The 18285-nt window shown below is 50.1% G+C and overlaps 8 protein-coding genes across 8 annotated transcripts; 4 read left to right on the forward strand and 4 right to left on the reverse strand.

The window, feature by feature from the left end:
- Window positions 1-329: 329 nt before the first annotated feature.
- VTP21DRAFT_4917 (uncharacterized protein) lies at window positions 330-1873 on the forward strand (the record flags this gene model as incomplete). Its single annotated transcript, XM_069395381.1, has 6 exons — window positions 330-549; window positions 611-757; window positions 843-928; window positions 992-1499; window positions 1587-1709; window positions 1773-1873. The coding sequence occupies 6 exons, from the start codon at window positions 330-332 to the stop codon at window positions 1871-1873; spliced, it is 1185 nt and encodes a 394-aa protein (XP_069248533.1).
- Window positions 1874-2301: 428 nt separating this feature from the next.
- On the reverse strand, window positions 2302-2975 carry VTP21DRAFT_4918 (uncharacterized protein; the record flags this gene model as incomplete). Its single annotated transcript, XM_069395382.1, has 2 exons — window positions 2302-2690; window positions 2765-2975. The coding sequence occupies 2 exons, from the start codon at window positions 2973-2975 to the stop codon at window positions 2302-2304; spliced, it is 600 nt and encodes a 199-aa protein (XP_069248534.1).
- An 863-nt stretch (window positions 2976-3838) lies between these two features.
- On the reverse strand, window positions 3839-4813 carry VTP21DRAFT_4919 (uncharacterized protein; the record flags this gene model as incomplete). The annotated part of the gene is made up of 2 exons (XM_069395383.1): window positions 3839-4606; window positions 4754-4813. 2 exons carry the CDS (start codon window positions 4811-4813, stop codon window positions 3839-3841), a joined length of 828 nt encoding a protein of 275 aa, XP_069248535.1.
- Window positions 4814-6844: 2031 nt separating this feature from the next.
- VTP21DRAFT_4920 (uncharacterized protein) lies at window positions 6845-9916 on the forward strand (the record flags this gene model as incomplete). Its single annotated transcript, XM_069395385.1, has 8 exons — window positions 6845-7198; window positions 7287-7386; window positions 7451-7552; window positions 7620-7732; window positions 7805-7854; window positions 7915-8071; window positions 8143-8225; window positions 8290-9916. The coding sequence occupies 8 exons, from the start codon at window positions 6845-6847 to the stop codon at window positions 9914-9916; spliced, it is 2586 nt and encodes an 861-aa protein (XP_069248536.1).
- Window positions 9917-10548: 632 nt separating this feature from the next.
- Window positions 10549-11494, forward strand: VTP21DRAFT_4921 (uncharacterized protein; the record flags this gene model as incomplete). The annotated part of the gene is made up of 4 exons (XM_069395386.1): window positions 10549-10651; window positions 10742-10956; window positions 11029-11051; window positions 11161-11494. 4 exons carry the CDS (start codon window positions 10549-10551, stop codon window positions 11492-11494), a joined length of 675 nt encoding a protein of 224 aa, XP_069248537.1.
- A 307-nt stretch (window positions 11495-11801) lies between these two features.
- VTP21DRAFT_4922 (uncharacterized protein) lies at window positions 11802-12764 on the reverse strand (the record flags this gene model as incomplete). The annotated part of the gene is made up of 1 exon (XM_069395387.1): window positions 11802-12764. One exon carries the CDS (start codon window positions 12762-12764, stop codon window positions 11802-11804), a length of 963 nt encoding a protein of 320 aa, XP_069248538.1.
- Window positions 12765-12890: 126 nt separating this feature from the next.
- On the forward strand, window positions 12891-13268 carry VTP21DRAFT_4923 (uncharacterized protein; the record flags this gene model as incomplete). Its single annotated transcript, XM_069395388.1, has 1 exon — window positions 12891-13268. One exon carries the CDS (start codon window positions 12891-12893, stop codon window positions 13266-13268), a length of 378 nt encoding a protein of 125 aa, XP_069248539.1.
- Window positions 13269-13464: 196 nt separating this feature from the next.
- On the reverse strand, window positions 13465-17413 carry VTP21DRAFT_4924 (uncharacterized protein; the record flags this gene model as incomplete). The annotated part of the gene is made up of 5 exons (XM_069395389.1): window positions 13465-14882; window positions 14971-15343; window positions 15426-15593; window positions 15669-16183; window positions 16258-17413. The coding sequence occupies 5 exons, from the start codon at window positions 17411-17413 to the stop codon at window positions 13465-13467; spliced, it is 3630 nt and encodes a 1209-aa protein (XP_069248540.1).
- Between the last annotated feature and the right edge of the window lie 872 nt (window positions 17414-18285).

Consider the following 18285-nt stretch of genomic DNA (forward strand, 5'->3'; position numbering starts at 1 on the left):
CACGCTCTCCTCTTGCCGCAAGCGACAAGAGGAGAACGCCCTATATTCGAAACAACTCATGGGAAGAGCATCATTTCTCATAGGACTTGCTTCTAGCACACATGCACAGATATAAAGGGAAGAAAATGCTTACCTTATAAAAGAGCGACTGACCAACAAGTAAATAACAAAGATGTTAAAAGCCGTGTCAAGCAGTAAATATATATATAAACAAGCAAAGCCACATTCAACATTGACCAATAGGCGAGAGACATGTTGATTCAAGTAAAGGGCACGTCTTCAGAACATTTTTATCGGTATTAAAGTATTCAATTCAAATAATTGTGGGCATGCGATTAAAGGCGATCTCCTTGTTCGTCTTGGTGCTCTCGGCGTGGGTTATATCCCTGGCGCTGGCTGGCCGCGACTATTATGATGTTCTAGGAGTTTCGCGGGATGCTAGCTTGCGGGAGATTAAAAAGGCATATAAAGTACTTTCAAAAAAATACCATCCAGACAAAAACCCAGGTGACAAGGAGGCAGAGGCCAAATTCGTCGAGCTAGCCCAGGGTGAGTAGTTTTTCCTGAAGAAGTATGCTGAGCTCGTGTTGAATTATTGAACCTGTTCTAGCCTACGAGGTCCTGAGTGACGATGAAAAAAAGCGCATATACGACCAATATGGAGAGGAAGGTTTGAAGCAGAGCGGACAGGGATCACAATTCCACGATCCTTTCGATATATTTAGACAATTCTTTGGTGGCGGTTCTATGAAATTCGGTAAGAATTCGTAGCTCATGGCCTCCCTTCGACTGTTTTACATCATCACCCTAACTTATGTCCGCTAAACTGCTTGTCTATTCAGAATTTCACACCGAACGAAAAGGACCCAGTCTACAGATACCCATTGACATAGAACTCCAGGACCTTTATCTTGGAAAGGAAGTTGAGGTGCGTGATAAGAATTAGGTTTGCTAGTAAGTTTGCTGTCCCCACTAATAGGACACATTGTAGTTCGATCTTTCTAGACAAGTCATTTGCGACCACTGCCGTGGCTCGGGTGCCAAAAGCCCCAATGATATAGTCACTTGCACTTCCTGTCAAGGTCATGGTGTCAAGGTGGTTCGTCAAGCCCTTGGGCCTGGTATCTTTCAATCCTTCCAGTCCACATGCGACAAGTGTCACGGAACCGGAAAGATCATTCGCAAGGCGTGCGACGTCTGCAAGGGCCGCAAGGTCCGTCGTGGAAACGAGCAACTTACACTGGTGATTGAGCGTGGCATGGTGGAGGGAGACACCATCGTATTTGAACGAAAAGCAGACGAAACCCCCGATATCGTGCCTGGAGACTTGATATTTGTGCTAAGGGTGCTGCCCCATCCTATATTTACTCGGGATGGAAACGATCTTTACGCTACGCTGGACATCACCTTGACTGAATCTCTGGGCGGTTTCGAGAAAGAGATATCCCACCTAGATGGTCATAAAATCGTTTTGAAGCGTGATCAAATCACTCCTCATGGTAACTTCTTCTTTCTTTTATTTTCCTCCTCTCCATGGATTTGACCCGCTTTCCCGATACGAATTGAATGGTTGAATATTTTGGTAGGCTTTGTGCAGGAAATCGCTGGAGAAGGAATGCCCCACCATAATTTCCCCTCGTTTAAGGGTAAATTATTTATCGAGTACTCCGTCATCTTCCCCATCTCAGTCACTTCGGACGTAGTAGATGGTAAGCATCACTCTAGGCTTAGTGCGATTAATTTGCGCGACTAATGCTTTCTTTCCGAATTAGCCCTTCAAAGTGGTGCCAAGTATGATCCCTCCATCGAAACCCCATCGTTTTCGAAGCCTTCGACCAAAAACAAGAAGAAACTTGAGCACTCAGAGCTCTGACGATGCTTCCTCTTTTGCTATGTATTTGTAAATATTAGAGTTTTCATCCATTAAACCTGGCTGGTTTCTATTTGACCCCAAGGCTCTACTTGACTAGACTTTAATTTTTATTCACTTTTGAATAAAGCAGCGGAGCAAGTGTGTGCGTGTGTGTTTTTATTGATATTGCAAATCTGTCCGTACATTTAGCATTCCTAGCAATGCTATATTTTTTCTCTACTAGTGTTTGCTTGAAATTTTTTTTTACAACGTTTATTAAGATTGGAGGGGGAGAACGAATAAATGAATGGATGAATGAATAAGTGAATGAATGATTGTATTGGTCGTATACAACTGAAATAATGACTGATGACATGATGTAGATCGATTTATATGCAATTATTACACTAAAAGCAATGACATTGTAGACTATCTCCTTGAATTACCGCTTAACTGGATGTCTTCTTCTTGGTCTTTTTGACCTTCTTCACTCGCTTCTTCTTGGTCACTGGGCCATCCGAGGAAGACGACGACGACGAAGAGGACGATGACTTAGACGACTCCTTTGGTTTCTCCGTCACCGTCTTCGTCTTCTTCTCCTTTGGCTTCTTCTCGCTCGACTTGGATTTCTTCTCGGTGGACTTTGGCTTCTTCTTATCGCCATTCTTTGATTTCCCACCCTTCTTCTCCCCGCTGCTGGGCTTGGACTGCTGGTTGGAAGCGGGGGCGGGGGGCGCCGTGGCCGAACCTCCTCCAACGCGGCCCACTCTGCCGTTGAGTGGATTGAGGTTCACTGGGCTCAGAACATTACCGACCCTCTCGTTTCCGTTGGGCGAAGCTGTACACAAAGAGAGGGGAAGAGGAATTAGAGCAATGAACCATGGGAAAGAAACAGGAGGGGGGTATGCATACTGGCGTCGGCTCCAGCCCTTGCTAAACCTCGAGCCGTGTTGACGATCTGGCCAAGGGGATCTCGGATGGTGTCCAGAATGGTGTCGCGCAGCCCAATGGGGTCGAGAACGTCGACCTGGCGCTTGTCGTGGTGGTGGGACGTGGGCTGGCTGGCGGCGAGCGTGGCACCCAAAAGGGTTGCGACCAGGGAAAGTTTAAGAGGGGACAACATTCACTTACTTTAGGATTTTGTGCCTGCGTCAATGTGCTTGTGAAAGGGGGGAAGAAGCTTCTCTTTATATAAGATGCGGCCTGAGGGTAATTTTATCGCTTACGACTCTCACCCATCCCCCCATTTATTTCGAATCAATCCCTCCTCTTTTCAAGGATCCTAGTGTGTGCTAGTTTGTACTTTGGAGGTTTCGTTTTTTTGTGGGAGAGCATCAAGTGGTACGATGGTTTGATAGTAATGGGCCATTTATGCATTCGGGCGTTGGCACAAGCGGGCCTATGTTTTTAATTTTCTCGAGTTTTTTTCCTCTCCCCCACCTCTATCAAAATTCAGAATGACTTAGATTCCGGTTGAAGGGGTGCGAAGCTTGGCCCAGTTTCATCTGCTCGAGTACGACCTCGACAGCATTTTTTCTTTGCGGATCCAAATCGGTGGCAAATTCCTTCCCGGGCAAATGAAATCATCCGAATCTCAGGAGAATTAATACGAAAAACAACTCTGGATGGGTCTTGAAGATTGGTCTATTATTTTCCGGCCCATTTCTTCTGCTTTTAATAGTTCGATAATTCTACCAATTTGGAGGAGATAATTTCTAAGAGGGAGGGGGTTGTGCGATGGGAGCAAAGTGGCCTTTTATATATTATTCGGTCCGAAGAGGGGGGAGACCGCTTAAGCACATCTCGAACAAACATTAAGGATAAGTAGAGCGTATCACATGGCGAAGTAAGAAAGTGGAGAGGGAGGGGGATTGAAATTAGAAATAACATTTCCATCTAGTCAATGCGTGATTACATCAGCAGTAACCTCTTTTGGAGTTTCACATTCACGGTAGGTTGCGGTTAAAGAAAGAGGATGCCTATCGATTATTGATCCGAAGGATTTCGTTGCTCCGGGCCAAGGAAATAAGGTAAACAGACCTGGAGTTTCCCTTCTTTTTGGCAGGCACTGAGCCACTCTGGCTTAACGACCGGAATCGAGAGTCGGATCGCTTGATCATAGTTCGCGCCGCCCTGCGTGGTGGCAATCAAATGGGTGGTATCGCTTGTTGTTTCGTTATCCCATTTGGCACCAATCTGCTCCACCACTTTTTTCACGTCGCTAATCCGCTCCTCAACCGCCTCGCGGGCCCCATCAAATTCTCCAAATGCAATCCGGATTCCGGTCAGATTTTCCATGCTATGTGTCTTGACTTGCACAGAGTTGGATTCGTACCTTCCGGCAGAGGTGCGCAGCACGATCCTAAATCTATACTCATGATCACACTCTAGCCCTGTGACTTTTGTTTGAACAGCAAAGGGGGTTTGCGGCACTGTGCTCGGCGGGAGCCTCTGACCGTCGCGATAGATTTCAAGTGCTTTGAACTCTGCCGAATGCAACACCAACGGGTCCCATTCGAGCGATACGCTTGTTTGCGTCACGGCACGAACGCGCAGAATAGGTGTCTCCGGGGAGTGAGAGCCATACTGAGTGAAAATGCGATCCTGGATGGAAAGAAACTCCTCCTCTTGCTGGCGTTCTGCATCGAGATTTCGTTGTACTGAAATATTAACAATGGAGCCGGAGGAAACTCCTTCTGGGAGAAGAAGGGATGGAAATTCAATGAGATGGTGATCATCGGTCAAAAGTAGTGCCTTAAAGAAGAGAAATAAAATCATCAAAGTCCCATCATTGATAAAAGAAAAAAGAATTGCACTTTTGAAGATGGCCTCGCGGATGAGAATGCCACCTCATCGGTGAAATTCTTTTCACATTAAACGTGTGTAGAGAACATTACTAACCATACCCGCGTCCAATTTACCGACAGTAAATTGGACGGATGAGGATGTACTTGATGTCATCGTTATGAGGAGCTCAATCTTCTATATACCTTCAATTGCACATCGTGCTGTAATTTTTTTATTGCGTGCAGAATATGGTGGCTTAGTCTATGGACTCGAAGATCAAAATGCTCCCTTTAGGATAAGGTTTATTAAAGCCTTATTGTCCAGGGAATTGTGGAGACTCCTATATTAAACAATAATGTTTATTATCAGAGAGTTGGTTTGTCTACACAGTTTAAAGATATCCATATCCAATACTCAAAATAGATACCCACTTGGAACTGAGAAGAATTACTATTATATAGCTACAATTAAAAATAGCCCCTTTCTAAAATTTGCCTCGGTAAATATCCTCGCCAAAAATGCTTTTCAAATTAATAGCTTTTCTGACAGTGCTCACCTCCATTGCTCTGACCAAAGGAATTGTCTCATTGCTATCTTGTAGGTAGACAGTGTTGAGCAGGATGCGACTCTAGCAGCACATAAATGTATTACACAGCATCCAGCGAATGAGTTCCTTCATGCATTTCGTATCACACCATGAACAAAAGCAATAAAAACATATATCTGAATGGAATTCATTTTAACGTGGAGAAGTGCAGTTGCTATTGTTATTGACACAAGAGTATACGTCAAGCACAAGGATTTCGTGCTATGAGGCTTTTATCAGCTCTTTTTCATGGAGGGATTACAAGGCCACGATGATGTTGGCCACAAAACATTTGTTGCCAATCTAGTCGCTGGAAATTTGCGGTGTATATGAATATAGTCCTTTCAATGACACAACACTACATGTGAGCTCTATCAGATTTGGGTTGGTTAAGTTTGTAGTTTTCTACGGTTTTTGAGACATTAAATAAAAACGTGAGTGGGACTATCAGCCACGCTATAGCCGGATTGTTGTAGCCAGTGAAAAAGCTAGCAAGAAGGTGAGGCTTGCTGCCATTACGATGGCAATTGGGTGGGGATCCAAATGAGGGTTTGGATGCGACCTTTTTTACATCATGTTTGATATAAATGACAGGTTGCGTTGAGTTGAATAAGCTGGTTAGTACTTCGACAGGCATTTTCATAATGGCGTCTGCTGAAACGAGTAGCAGAAAGGCATGCAAGTACTATGATCGGTCAAAGTGTGCATTAGCTGTCGCGGTCTCTGACAGCAATGACTAGAGCGCTTTGTTCTCGAATTACGAAAAATGCATCGATTTTAGGGGATCCTGGATGCATGGATTGTCACTCATAGCCAACACTTTTTTCCAGGACATCCTTTGCAGTGGGAATTTTGAGTGGATTTCCTGCCTATTACCTGAGTAAACTCATTCCCTCTAAAGAAATGATCAAAACATTCCATATATCGATGTCAAAGGAGAGATTTAAGGGAGTAGACGACGATGTCCCCATTGCACTTATTTACATCGGGGGTTGTGGGCTGGCGAAACCTTTTTCTTGACCTGCATGTATTATTCTAGGGTATGAAGACCAAAAATTTGTCCTTGCTAGACGAAATAGGGATTAGCTTCATAATGAATTTGGCGATATCCTCCTATTAAAGAAATGATCTTTTTCCCCACTGATTGACTCCTCGGACCTCATTGAAATTTCAAAGAAAGCTTGCCTAGGTCGAGCAAGATATCAGAAAATTTTCAGAATCTATCCACGATTTCCGACGCTCCAAACACCTCTCTTTTCCTGGATCCCTTTGTTCCACCTTGGTTGTATTGGAGAAATCCGTGATTGACTTGTCCTAACTAAAATCTCCTGCGCTCTATTTCCATCCTTTGCGTATTTCTGGTTTTGGCGGGTCACGTCTCTTTATCTTTTCCTATCTCACATATAAACGGCGGAACTGAGAATAGATAGCGCTGTTGAGGGAGGGGGGAATAAACTTACTCTCTCCTACTGTATTTTTCTCACTCAGATAACAAAGAGAAGGGGGGCTAATTTCTCGCCATTCTCTACGATTTTCCATTTCGTTCCCAGGAATCAGAAACGAAAGCCAAGGTGGCCGACGCCATCCAAATCCTCTAATATATCCAGCAGGGCAAGCTCATGTCCTTATCCGTCAGCAATCTCTTTACAAAATCCTCAGTTTCTCTTATCGATACATCGGCCCAATCGACATCGCCTCCCCCGCGGGTGACATCACCTTCACATCGCGAAGATGATAACGCTGCGCACCACCGCAAACGCAGCTCATCGCTGAGTTCTCTCATGTCACTGTTTGCTCTGAAGGGCGGAGGAAACCACGTCCAACTGGAGGAAAATGGTGGCGAGCGAGGCCCGGTGTCCCTGCCAGCGCGGCTGTCGGGTAGAAAGCGTCTTCCATCTCCTCTAAGAACTTCATCGCCCCCACCTGAAGGGCCGCTTCCAGAACCTGAAGAAATCTACACCAATCCATTTTATGTAATTATTTCCGAAACTCTGGAGCAGACTTATTTTTGTCCTCTTCCCCGTGCTATATACCTCTAACACTTAACTTGTTCTATTTCAGATTGCATTGCAGAAAACTCCTGTTCTGCAACGAGTGGCGGTGCTGCTGGTTCCGCATTCGCAGAGCCTCGTTGAGCTGAACATTACAAAGGATCTTTTACGTAAGGATGATGAATCGTTTGGGGGTTCCAAGAGGGTTATTAATCGGCTCTTCTTATTTATTAGAGACCCACTCGCTAGTTCCATCCCCATATTACAAGGGACAGTTTCTGAGTATGAATGGGAAAACCGTCCTTGCTGAAAAGAAATATGTGCAGGGTATCGAAGGTGAATCGGTGCAGCTTAGGCTCTCCTTGCCCGCTGTCCTATAACTCTCCCACGTCTCTTTACATAGGCTTCAAGCGCAGCAGAAAGGTACGCATCGTTACGGAGGTGTTGGTGTATAGCAACAACTATCGTCCAGTACGTGTGCTTATCATTGACCGGCCGCTCGAGGGTAATTCCAAGGTTGGCATTGCATCGTTTTTCTCTCCACCTTAGGCATATTGTTAACGTATCTGCACCTACTTTTTCGAACAGCCCCTCCCCCAAGAATTGTTGACAGTACCCCATGATCGCAACTCTGAAAAGTAAGTAAAAGCTCCACGGCTAATTTCGACACGATCCTCTAATTTATCCCTGTTTTCTAGTGATTTCGAGTTTCTGAAAGGCTTTTCTGAGAACGCAAGGGCTCTCAAAACGTTCCAGTCTGCCATCAGCGCCTTCAATGAGAACTATATCTATGTACGAGGGTATACCTCATTTGCCGTCGATCGAATCATGCAGATATTCGAGAGGCTTGTGGAGGTAGGTGCCGCGCAGCCTTTCCTTGATCATGTCATGATGAGAGTGAACCATTCACCTATATTTAACTTTAGGATATTCTGCGAGACAACTCACGGCTGAACAAGGTTTGCCGAGTAGCCTCGGAGCATGAGCACTTCCTCGAGCTAGTGGAAAAGTATGCAACCCCCTTCGCCCTTCGCCTTCTCCATATCACATGCTAACTATATTTTTTTATTTAGTGTTGTCATGGCTCAGGTGCATAACAAAATATTTGCCCAGTCACTTGTCCCCATGTTCGTAAATCACGACTCCTATATCGACTCCATCATTCGCATCTACAATCGCAAGGCGACGACACTTCGGGGCTTCAATGTTGATGAGGAGCTCCACGGTATTCCTCTCGCCTACTTTAGCGCTGCCATTTCGCAGCTCCGCCGCTTTAATGACGCCAGCGTGGAGAGCAGCGAGAGGGATTTTTGGCCTACTCTTTCATTGGAGCTTGAGTCGGAGGACGTGTTGGACCCGGTCGTCACCCCGCGGGAAAAGCTGATGTGCGTAAAGAAGTGTCTGGACGAAATCTCTCGGGCGGTGGAGCGTTACATGTCCGAGATTCGCCCGGGGGACCCCAATTTACACGATTACGTGCAAGTGACCTCGGACGATTTCATCCCCCTTCTGTCGTTCATCGTGGTGCGTGCGCGGGTGGCACACCTGGTAAGCCATGTTTACCACATGGAGAGGTTCCGCTTGGCGAAAACGGACCGGCCCGAGCTTGGCTTTGCCCTGGTGACGCTGCAGGCTTCTCTGGAGTACCTGAAGTCGGATCCATTGGGGCTGCACGACTCCTCGACCACTTCCTCGGTGTCGTCGATGGTCTCGACGGCGCCTATACCAATGCGGTCGCCCATCCAACCGCATCCTACTTTGCGGATTCGAACCGCCACCTCCTACTCGCCCGGGGCGAGCACGGCCGCCATTTCGTCTCCACACCTATCTCCGCCCACCTTGTTCAGTCTCTCACCGCGCATCCGAACCACCTCTCTCACCAGCGCTCCGTGGTCTGGTTCGGGCGGGTTCGCCAACCTCTCCAATAGCGTGCGAGAGACCAGGCGAGCGTCCCCATCGGGGTCTCTAGGGCGGCAGCTGGGGCATCGAAGGTGTCGGAGTGTTGAGGATGTGGCGGTTCAGGAGGGGGCGTGTCAGACCCCAGAGCATGGCAAAAAGGGAGCAGCGCTCTCCGCCGACGCCGACAAGCCGGTGTCTGCTCCCTCAACGACCGGAAAAACGTTTCCAAACGTACCGGATGAAACTACGCCTAACGAGCCGGCTTCGAAAGACGGGGAGGCGGAAAAGCAGGCGCGCATGGAGGAGCATGACTCCTCGAGGGGGGAAACGCCGGGGCAAAAGGATACACCACTCCCGAAATTGCATCCCACCAGCCACGGGTTTACAAGGAGGGTAGGACTGCGACGTGGAATAGACAGCGGCCTAGGCCGCTCGCTCAGCACTTCTGCTGCCTCGTCACCGTCTCTGATGAATGCGACGGCCCAGCCCCCCATGCGATCAGTTTCTGCATCGGCCTCGTGTGGGGCGCCTGAAGTCATTAGTTTAAGGCAGCCTCTACCGCCCCACACTACCCTTCCCCCTCGTGCTCCTTTGGCCAAGCGCTCTACATGGCAACCCCTCGCGGGCCGACGGGTTAATCTGGAAAAGTCCAATCTTGACGTGAAGATATTGGAGAACATCGGCGAGGACGCGGGGAAGGTGCGGGACGAATTGCTAGGGGAGTTTTTGACTTCGCTTTCGCGTGTGGAGGGAGAGGTCTGTGGAGATGGCAGCGGAGCCATACGATTTAAGATAAGATAAGGGACGGCTTGTCTTTGGCTGATACGTTGAATTGTGCGGAGCTCGTTATGTTTTTTTTTATTGTTGCCATGGCTTAACCCATTTTTCTTTTTCTACTTGGTTTATACTTTTTCATCGGCATTGTCTTTTTTTTTTTTTTCCTTCTCTGTTACCTTAGTCTGATCTCTTCCATAATTATATCTGTACCATGTGATACTCTTTCAACCGGATTTTTCTATTAATTGTTCTTTATCTTTTCTTTCTCCATCATCAGTACCCGCCTATAATTTTTTTTGCCACATTTTCTCTTCTTTTTTCTTCTTTTTTTTCTATTTATAACACAACACATATATATCTGCGTTTTTGTTTGTTCTTTGCACTTGTGCTACTTCTGCGGACGGCTTATTTTAGTGAGAACGCTGAGCTAGCTGTCCTGACACTAAATGTGAAAGATATCAATGCGTTCCAAAAAAAAATGACGCTCCACAAATCCTCCATCAGATAGCCTGGAGTGGCTTTGAAATTCTGATGAATAGTTTCATTGCCACCCTCCTCGAATGCAGTCACGAAACTTTTCGGATTCTGGATATTTGAGTTCTTGGGGTAAAAGGTGAAGTGATCCAAAATAGTAGCGGCCTCCCCTTCCTCCCATCATGACACACGGAAAAACTGAGCATGACCGCATCTTCGATCATCTTGATCAGGAGTTCCAGCGGCTTGACTCTGTGCTTGCGCGCGAGGAGGTGCAGCCTCCAGGTACGTAAGGCATGAGAGCCGTTATTCCAGCGCAAATCATCGTCGCTTTATCTCACTCACTCCCTCCCCCTCACCTCATAAAACCTCCAGGCGCTTTTACACACACCATCTTCAAAGAATTGGACCTCATTCGCCGGAAGCAGATCGCCCTGGCCGTTTCCCACATTGCGCTAGAGCATGTGTTTGGGGAGGAGGGCAAGCGGGCCATCACCGATTTGGGCAACGAGTCTACTGCTGAGGTATATCGCAAGAACGCGGAGCACTTTGAAAAGAAGGAGCAGGATCTCAATGGCTTAATGTCCAAGGTAGGATCCCTTGCTTAGCCAGCGGACATCCGATTCATTAGTCAGGGATGCTAAATGCTCTATTTCTGTTAGCTCGAAGACCTGGGAAATGCCATGTAAGGATGACAGAAACGCGAAACATTGTTTAGTGTTTTCCACTGATTTCCCGCTTTGTATATGTCTTTGTATATACAAAATGCCTTCGAGTAGATCAGGTTTCCATAGTCTCGCGTCGGTACGCAAGCCGCCCAACACCCTTCAAGATACCTCCACCGATACCAGCTATGTCCCTTACTTCCAGCAATCCACTGGATCGCTCGCCTCCACGGCCTCCAACTCGAACTCAAACGCCAGCTCCCTGAGCCGAGCCCGCTCGCACACCCTCCCGGCTCACGGGGACATGCCCTCGCGGCCGGGCAAAGAGCGGCCCGGCATTTACCGAATCACGTTTGGTTCGGTTTCCTCCGCGACCGGAAAACGGCGGTCGCCTCTCGGGGGGGAGGCGGGTGAGGAGCGAGAGGAGCTGCCTCTCTTTTCATCACCGACGAATGGGTTCTGACAACCTCGACTTCCCTCCTCCCTTCTGCATCATGGACAGTCTCTTTTCTCTTTGTGTTCTCTATTCTTATGCAAACGGAGTCTTCTTCCGATAAAAACAAAATCTAATTATCTCGAGAGAAAGGAGAGCGAGTTGACGCAACAAATAAACAGCGGCAAAATTAAAAGAACAAAAATGGAATGCTCGAAATACACAAAATTGAAAATAATAAGCATGATTTAAATACTGCACATACAAGTTCAGCGTGGGGGGAGGGGAAGAGGGCGATTAAGGAGGAGGCGGATGTTCCGTGTGTACGAGCCGCATTTTAGAGAAGCGCCGCCATCCCCGCGACTAGCGCGATCAGTGCTACGGCTGCGCGCGCAGGGGTCATGAGGTTTGCCGCACTGGGGGGGTTCGTTCCGGTGGGGTTGGTGGGGACGGGCGCATTTTCAGGCAGAATGGTGAGCTGTGCCCTCATGCCATTCTTGCAGTGCTGACCGACCGTGCAATAGTAGAACACGGTTCCGGTCTGGGTGAATGTCAGATTGTAGCTGTCGCCGGCATTGGCCTTGACCGTCGAGTCGAATCCGCCGGGCACCGGCGCGCAAGCGTCCAGCGTTTGGGACTGGGTGACGCTGTGGGGGCCCTTGGCCCACCGCCACATGACGACATCGTTGACGCGGACTTTGGCGTCAGGAGGCGTGAATTTCAGGCCGTCCTGGGCGACCCATATCTCGATGGTGGTGGGGACGGCGTACGCGGTCACGAAGAGGGCGAGCAAGAGGAGCACAGAGGCGTTGGCGCGCATGGTTTGTTGTGGGAGAAAGAGCAAGAGAAGACGATAAGAGCGAGGGAAAGCGGAGGGCTGTGGTTTTGGCCGGGCCGCCTGCTCGGTTGGCCTTTTATAAAAATGTTTCTGCTCGAGCTTCGTCCGTTTGTGTGAAGAGCCTCCACACCCGCTTTTCCGCAGAGAGTGGTTTCTGCCATTCGCTGCACGCCCGCATATGGAACAACTGCAAAAGTGCCATCCACCCTTCTGAGCCGGCGGCAAATCCAGGCCTCTGCTTGCTTGCCCCGGGCAGTTTAACAATTTCGGATTCACAAGTACAGGGGTTTCGTTTTCATATAGCCATAACACGTGTAGCATACGGGGCACAGATCGAGAATGCTTCCTCTTTAAGCCCGCGCAATCCGACGCATCCCCGCGCTGAGCACGGCCGCCGCCTGGCGCTCTCCGCCTCTGCATGCCTCCCCCCCACCAAACCGTGTTATTCATGGGCGGCGCCATTGGCAAGGAGGAGGGGGCTTGGCTCGCTTTGTCTCGCGTGGAAACTTAGACCAGGAGAAGGGTGCGTCATTTAGCGTGACTGCCGTCCCCTCAAGCCCGAACCCACGGAAAGTGGAGAGGGTGGAAATGAATTGGACCCACCCGTGTTTATTCAAGGAAGCCTTCCATTTTCCAAGGAGAGTCCCCCCCCCAGCTCCGCGCCAGTCAGCGCGTCCCGCGCGACGAGAGCAGCAGGCGGGGCGCCGCAGCAAGGCCCTGCAAATGACCCTGTTCCTGGCTCGACGTACCGGGGGCAGGTCCGCATGCGTCACAACCTTAATCGTTTTTCGGAGCCAGACTTGGTGGCCGAGCAAAAATGCCGCGGCCCTCTCCCCCAACCCCAATGCCGGCTCAAGCCCCCGCCCTCTCCACGCTTCCAAGGCCGCCGTGTTCGGGGGGGCCGACGGCCTTGGCCATATAAATGCGTCCACGCAAAGCACGAGGGGAGCTGAAAGAAAGGAGTGATTTTATTATTATTATTGTATAGGAATAAATAGAAATGTGTATATATATATATATATTTAGAGCATGGAAATAAAGCAAATGAATGAAACAATTGGATGACCATTTTTAAGAGAAAGAGAACAATCCTTCATCATCATCACCTTCATCATTATCCACAAAAAGAATAAATATGGGTTTGTATTTTTCGTCAAGCCTCTCAATGCAGACCCCTTTGATCTAGTGATTCTTTAGAGGGCACTCTCGGCAGCGACGGGGGAGGATTCAGGTGGTGCTCAAAGGCCCCATCGGCCCCCCCATCCAGCAGTGTGGTCTGGGAGTTCCTTCGGTCGGGAATCCCGCCCGAAAACGAGGCGTCGGACGCTAGCGAGCTCGTCTCCATGGTGGGTGTGCGCATCATGACGGAGGGGGGGGGAGAGGGAAAAGCGGAGGCTCGAGGCGAGTTCCTCGGGCTGAGATAGGTGCTCGTGCGCACGCCGGCGGGGGGCGGCGCGAAGAGATTGGGCGAGGAGTTGGAGGTGGAGAGGCGGCTGAGTCGCGGGGAGATGGAGGGGGTCCATCTTCCGCTCCCCGTCTCCACCAGATTGCCGCTTGACCCGGTGGAGGGCAAGCCGTTCCCGCTCCACGAGCGAGAGGCCCGCGGATCCACAGGGCCTCCTGCGGACAACATCTCGGGATTGAGCAGCATTCCTGCGCCCGCTGCGGGGGCCTTCGCGCCATTGGCCTCGTCGGGCATCCCCGACATCATGGTCAGGCGATGGCTGTTCTCGCCACGCTTTAGCCCGAGGCGCTCCCGTTCCCATTCCTCCCACTTACGCATCACGATCGCGCTCGTCTCAAACTCTCCCTCCTTCTTCCCGTGGTCCTCGCCCGCCGTCTCGCCGAGCACCTTGCGCGTCTGGCCCCACGAGAAGTCATCGAAATGCCAAAATGAGTACACCGGCAGGACAAGATTCCACACCGGGAGCGCAAGCAGGTACACAAACATCCACATGATGTACACGATCTTGCGCGTCGTGACCACAATCAGCAGGGCGGGCAGCCCAAGAATCGCGGCCAGGAGCACGAGCGGAATGGCCTGGACCGGCCCGATAATGGAGGCAATGATGAGCGACACCGTGAATACAATGGCCGCCGGCAGCACCACCGTGCCAATCAACTCCACAAAGACAGCAAACTGCATCGACAGACACGCAATGCCACAGAGGTCCGACACCAGGACCAGCTCCATCAAATTGTGGATCGTCGAGTTGATCCAGCGACGCCGCTGCGAGAGCAGCACGCTGAAGGTCTCCGGCACAACCGTTTTGCAGATCGCTTGCGGGACGAAGATCATCTGTCGCTTCGGGAAGGTGCGCAGCATCAGCGTGGAGAGGAAGCGATCCTCCCCGAGCAGCAGCAGATTCTTCTCGTGCAGTGAGGTCACCACATTCTGGTTGTACTCGAGCAGGATGTCCGGGTTGGCGAGCAAGGGAACCCAGCCGCCGTTTTTGGGCGCCTTGATACGATACATGCAGAAACATCCGGGCAGACAGGTCACACCGCCGAACATGGACTCGAAGGCCTTGGCGTAGTGGTGGGAGATGTAGTACTCGAACACTTGGATCATCGTCACCCCTACACAAAACGTCCATCAGTATGGAGATGCTCAAGAGGAAGGAGGGGAGGGGGGGCTGGGCCCAATGAAGCCTTCAAAATCACTTACAGCTCTGGCGTTTGTTCGCAATCCGGGTTTCCCCGCACAGCCCCATAATGGTCGTGTCATTGACCATGGCTCGCACCATGTAGCTTAGCGAGTCAGGCATGACCTTGGTGTCGGCATCCACCATCAACACAAGCTCGAATTGGTCCGGGGTGACTCCGTTCATCAGCCACTGCATCTTCCAGAAGATCTCGTAGTCAAGCTCCGTGAAGCGGTCGTTGAAGAGCACGCGCTGGAAGTAGGACATGAGGAGCACTTGCGAGTCACGCTTACCACGATTACCAGGCTTGGGCGACGATATTTCCGCGGGGGTGCCGCACTTTACAATGCAAATGGCCGGGATCCACTCATTATTGTAAATATAATGACCCGCATACTGATCAGAGAGGCGGATAGAGAAAACAGGGTTTAATTAGGGCCGCCCATTGTAAAATAAATACAAGTAGACGGATACATACCACTTTTGCCATGTTGTGCTGCTTCTCCCCATCGGCGATGGCGATATAGGAGCAGGCCTTTGGATCGTTCATGTTTTTATCCAGGGTGAGCATGTCAATGACCATATCCGGGGTAGTGCGATCGTTTCCGGAACCAGTAATAAGTCCATCGCAAATGACAAATAATAACTGCAGAAACAAGCATTAGGGGAGACGTGTAAATGTCTCTTTCCACGCGATAGCCCTGAACAATCAAGGAATTACCTTGTGCTTGTTGGAATAGGTCGTTGCCGCTAATGAGTCAAACGTGGTCCTCAAGCCCGCCTCCCCTTCGGAATAGCACGTCACCAACATGATCGTATACAGGTTCGAATCCATGACTTGCGTTTCGACCCCGTCCGCAGACCCTTTACCCCCGCCAAGATTTCTCTCGGGATCGTGTTGGCCACTGCCGCCCAAGAGGCGCTTCTTCTTCCCCACCAACTTCGGGGCCACGCACCAGCTGAACACCACCGCCATGGAGAATCTCACCACGATCAGACACACAATGACCACTAGAGTGATCATCATCACGACGTTGGCGCCAAGACAACCAATGGTATCGCGCATCACAACGCCAACGGCATAGCGCGATTGAATGCAACGCATGGCTTGCTTTGTGTCAGGGTGAAACGAAAACGAGGCGGTGCCGTCGTGGCCGATGTGGCGAACGATTAAACTGTGGACAGCTGGTCCAAAGTAGTTATCGTTGCGCGCAAGGTATGAGGACATGTTCATGACTAAATATCGGAGGAAAAAATAAACACCAAGTTAGATAAAGATGCAGCCACCGGCACACATAGGATCAGGTTACCCATATTGTTGAGGACGAAAAGTTTTGGGTCTGGATCGACACGATTCTTTACCAGATCTTCCCATTCAAAAACCAGATTTCCCTTGGCTCTCACCGTGCTGCGCAGCTCCGCCAGCGGAATGCAGGGGCTGCTTGTGATGGTTCCACCATAGGGGCTGGTGACCGAGCAGCCGTTCTGGAAGTCGGGTGCAACGCGCTGGTTCTTGTCGAACTCGGCGCATCTACCTTCGGTGGCGTCAAACAGGGCCGAGATGTCCAGGCCCTTGTAAGCATCGGTGAATGCGATGTTTTTCCTTGCGAGAAAGGCTTGCATCGCCTCGTATGTGTAGAGTTCTCCGTGCACGTTCACGTCCTCTCGAAACACCTTCTCCAACCCGCTCCCGTCGGGTGCCTGTTGGGTATATGAGAATGAAACCTGCTTCTCCGGGCAGAGCAGCGGCTGTAGCCCATAGGTAACAAATCCGAGCAATATACAGAAAAATGCAATGATAAGACAGAGTGCTACTTTTTCGCGCCATGCCTGCTGCATCTGTGAGTCCTTTTTTCCGCACGAAGAGAGCGCGAAGCCAGGAATGCAGCATGTGACCATCTGTGCGAACCAGGTCCAGGGGGCAAACTTGAATTTTTCATCCGAGACCGCTTGCGGCGGAGGCTTGACCATAGGGCGGCGCACGGTGCGTAGTCGCTGCATGTCCGACCCGCCCCGAGGGCCGCCTTCTCGAATCATGGGCTGGCGTGCTCGCTGTCGCTCAGGACGTGTGAGCGAGCGCTGTCGGTTCAAGTGCGAGCGGCGGCTCCGCGATCCCCCATACTCGCCGCTCTGGAACTGCACCATCCCGGTGCCATTTGGGCTGGGCCGTTGCATGGTGCGGCGCCGCTGGCGCTGATCGTGCGAAGATTTGCGTGCTTGCCGATAGGAATCAAATGAGGAATTACGATGTTGCTGATTGTATTGCTTGTAAGTGGACGAGCGAGGATGAGGCTGTAGATGGGTGGACTCCCGGGCTCGGCCACTGCTGTTATTGGAGTGACTGGAATGCGAGGTGTGTGAGCGACCCCCCATCTGCGTCGACATGCGGTGTTCCATCGGGGGCATGTTGAGATGGCCGCTTTGTCGGAAATTCGACTGTGGCCTGCGGGGTTGCCGACTGCTCATGCTGGTTAGGAAAGATGATGAGAGTGTGGTTGTTTATTCCAGCGTGCAATGTGGGTGGTTGATGAAATAATGGTGCAATCTATAGATGGTGATGGTGAGGGGGTGTATATAAGACACAGAGTGCAGAGGGGGATAAATAGATAAATAGATGAGAAGGAAGGTCGATGAGGAGAGGAGGGGGGGATATCTCGATCGATGCAAATTTAACAAGGATAAAAATAAATCATGCACCGGAGAGGGGATATTCTATTTTGAAGAGATAAAGAGCACAAATTATAAGCGTTCAATTGAGAAGCAGGAGGCTCGATATCTGGGTTCCAGTCTTGCGTGTTTCACAGCAACCAACTTTAATTTCTGGTCCATTTGCGCACTGGGTATCCTCTAACTCGTGTCGGTCAGATTTGCACCTTCTATCTACGTCACAAAAGTGAAACCATCCAAAACCAAGGGGGGGCGCAGTCACAAACCGGAGCCTGTACTCCTCCGCCAAGGTCGATTGACGAGGAGGGGCCGATACTCTCCCGCATCGCCGCCCGCCCCCATCCTCCCTCGCTCAAGGGATCTCGAATTCACTTCCCCCCTCCTCTCTCGAGGACGACGAGTGCAACCATATGATCCCTCGAGCATCCTAGTTTGGCAGGGGATAGAGAGGTGTGCCCTCCTGGGTGCTCTATCGTCTATGTTTCAGAGATCCAATTTCTTCTCTCTCCCCACTATCCTCCCTAAGAGGTATGGCAACGTGGGTGAAGAGCAAGTGGCCTAGAAACAACACAATCCAACCTTTTATTATTATGATAAGCTTCAATGATATTCTTCCATTCTAAAAGCGGAACCGGGAAAAAATAAGCGTGAGAATAAAAGGATGAAGAGGG

The sequence above is a fragment of the Calcarisporiella thermophila genome (genome assembly GCF_041956535.1).
Source record: "Calcarisporiella thermophila strain CBS 279.70 unplaced genomic scaffold VTP21scaffold_20, whole genome shotgun sequence".
NCBI lineage: Eukaryota > Fungi > Calcarisporiellomycota > Calcarisporiellomycetes > Calcarisporiellales > Calcarisporiellaceae > Calcarisporiella > Calcarisporiella thermophila.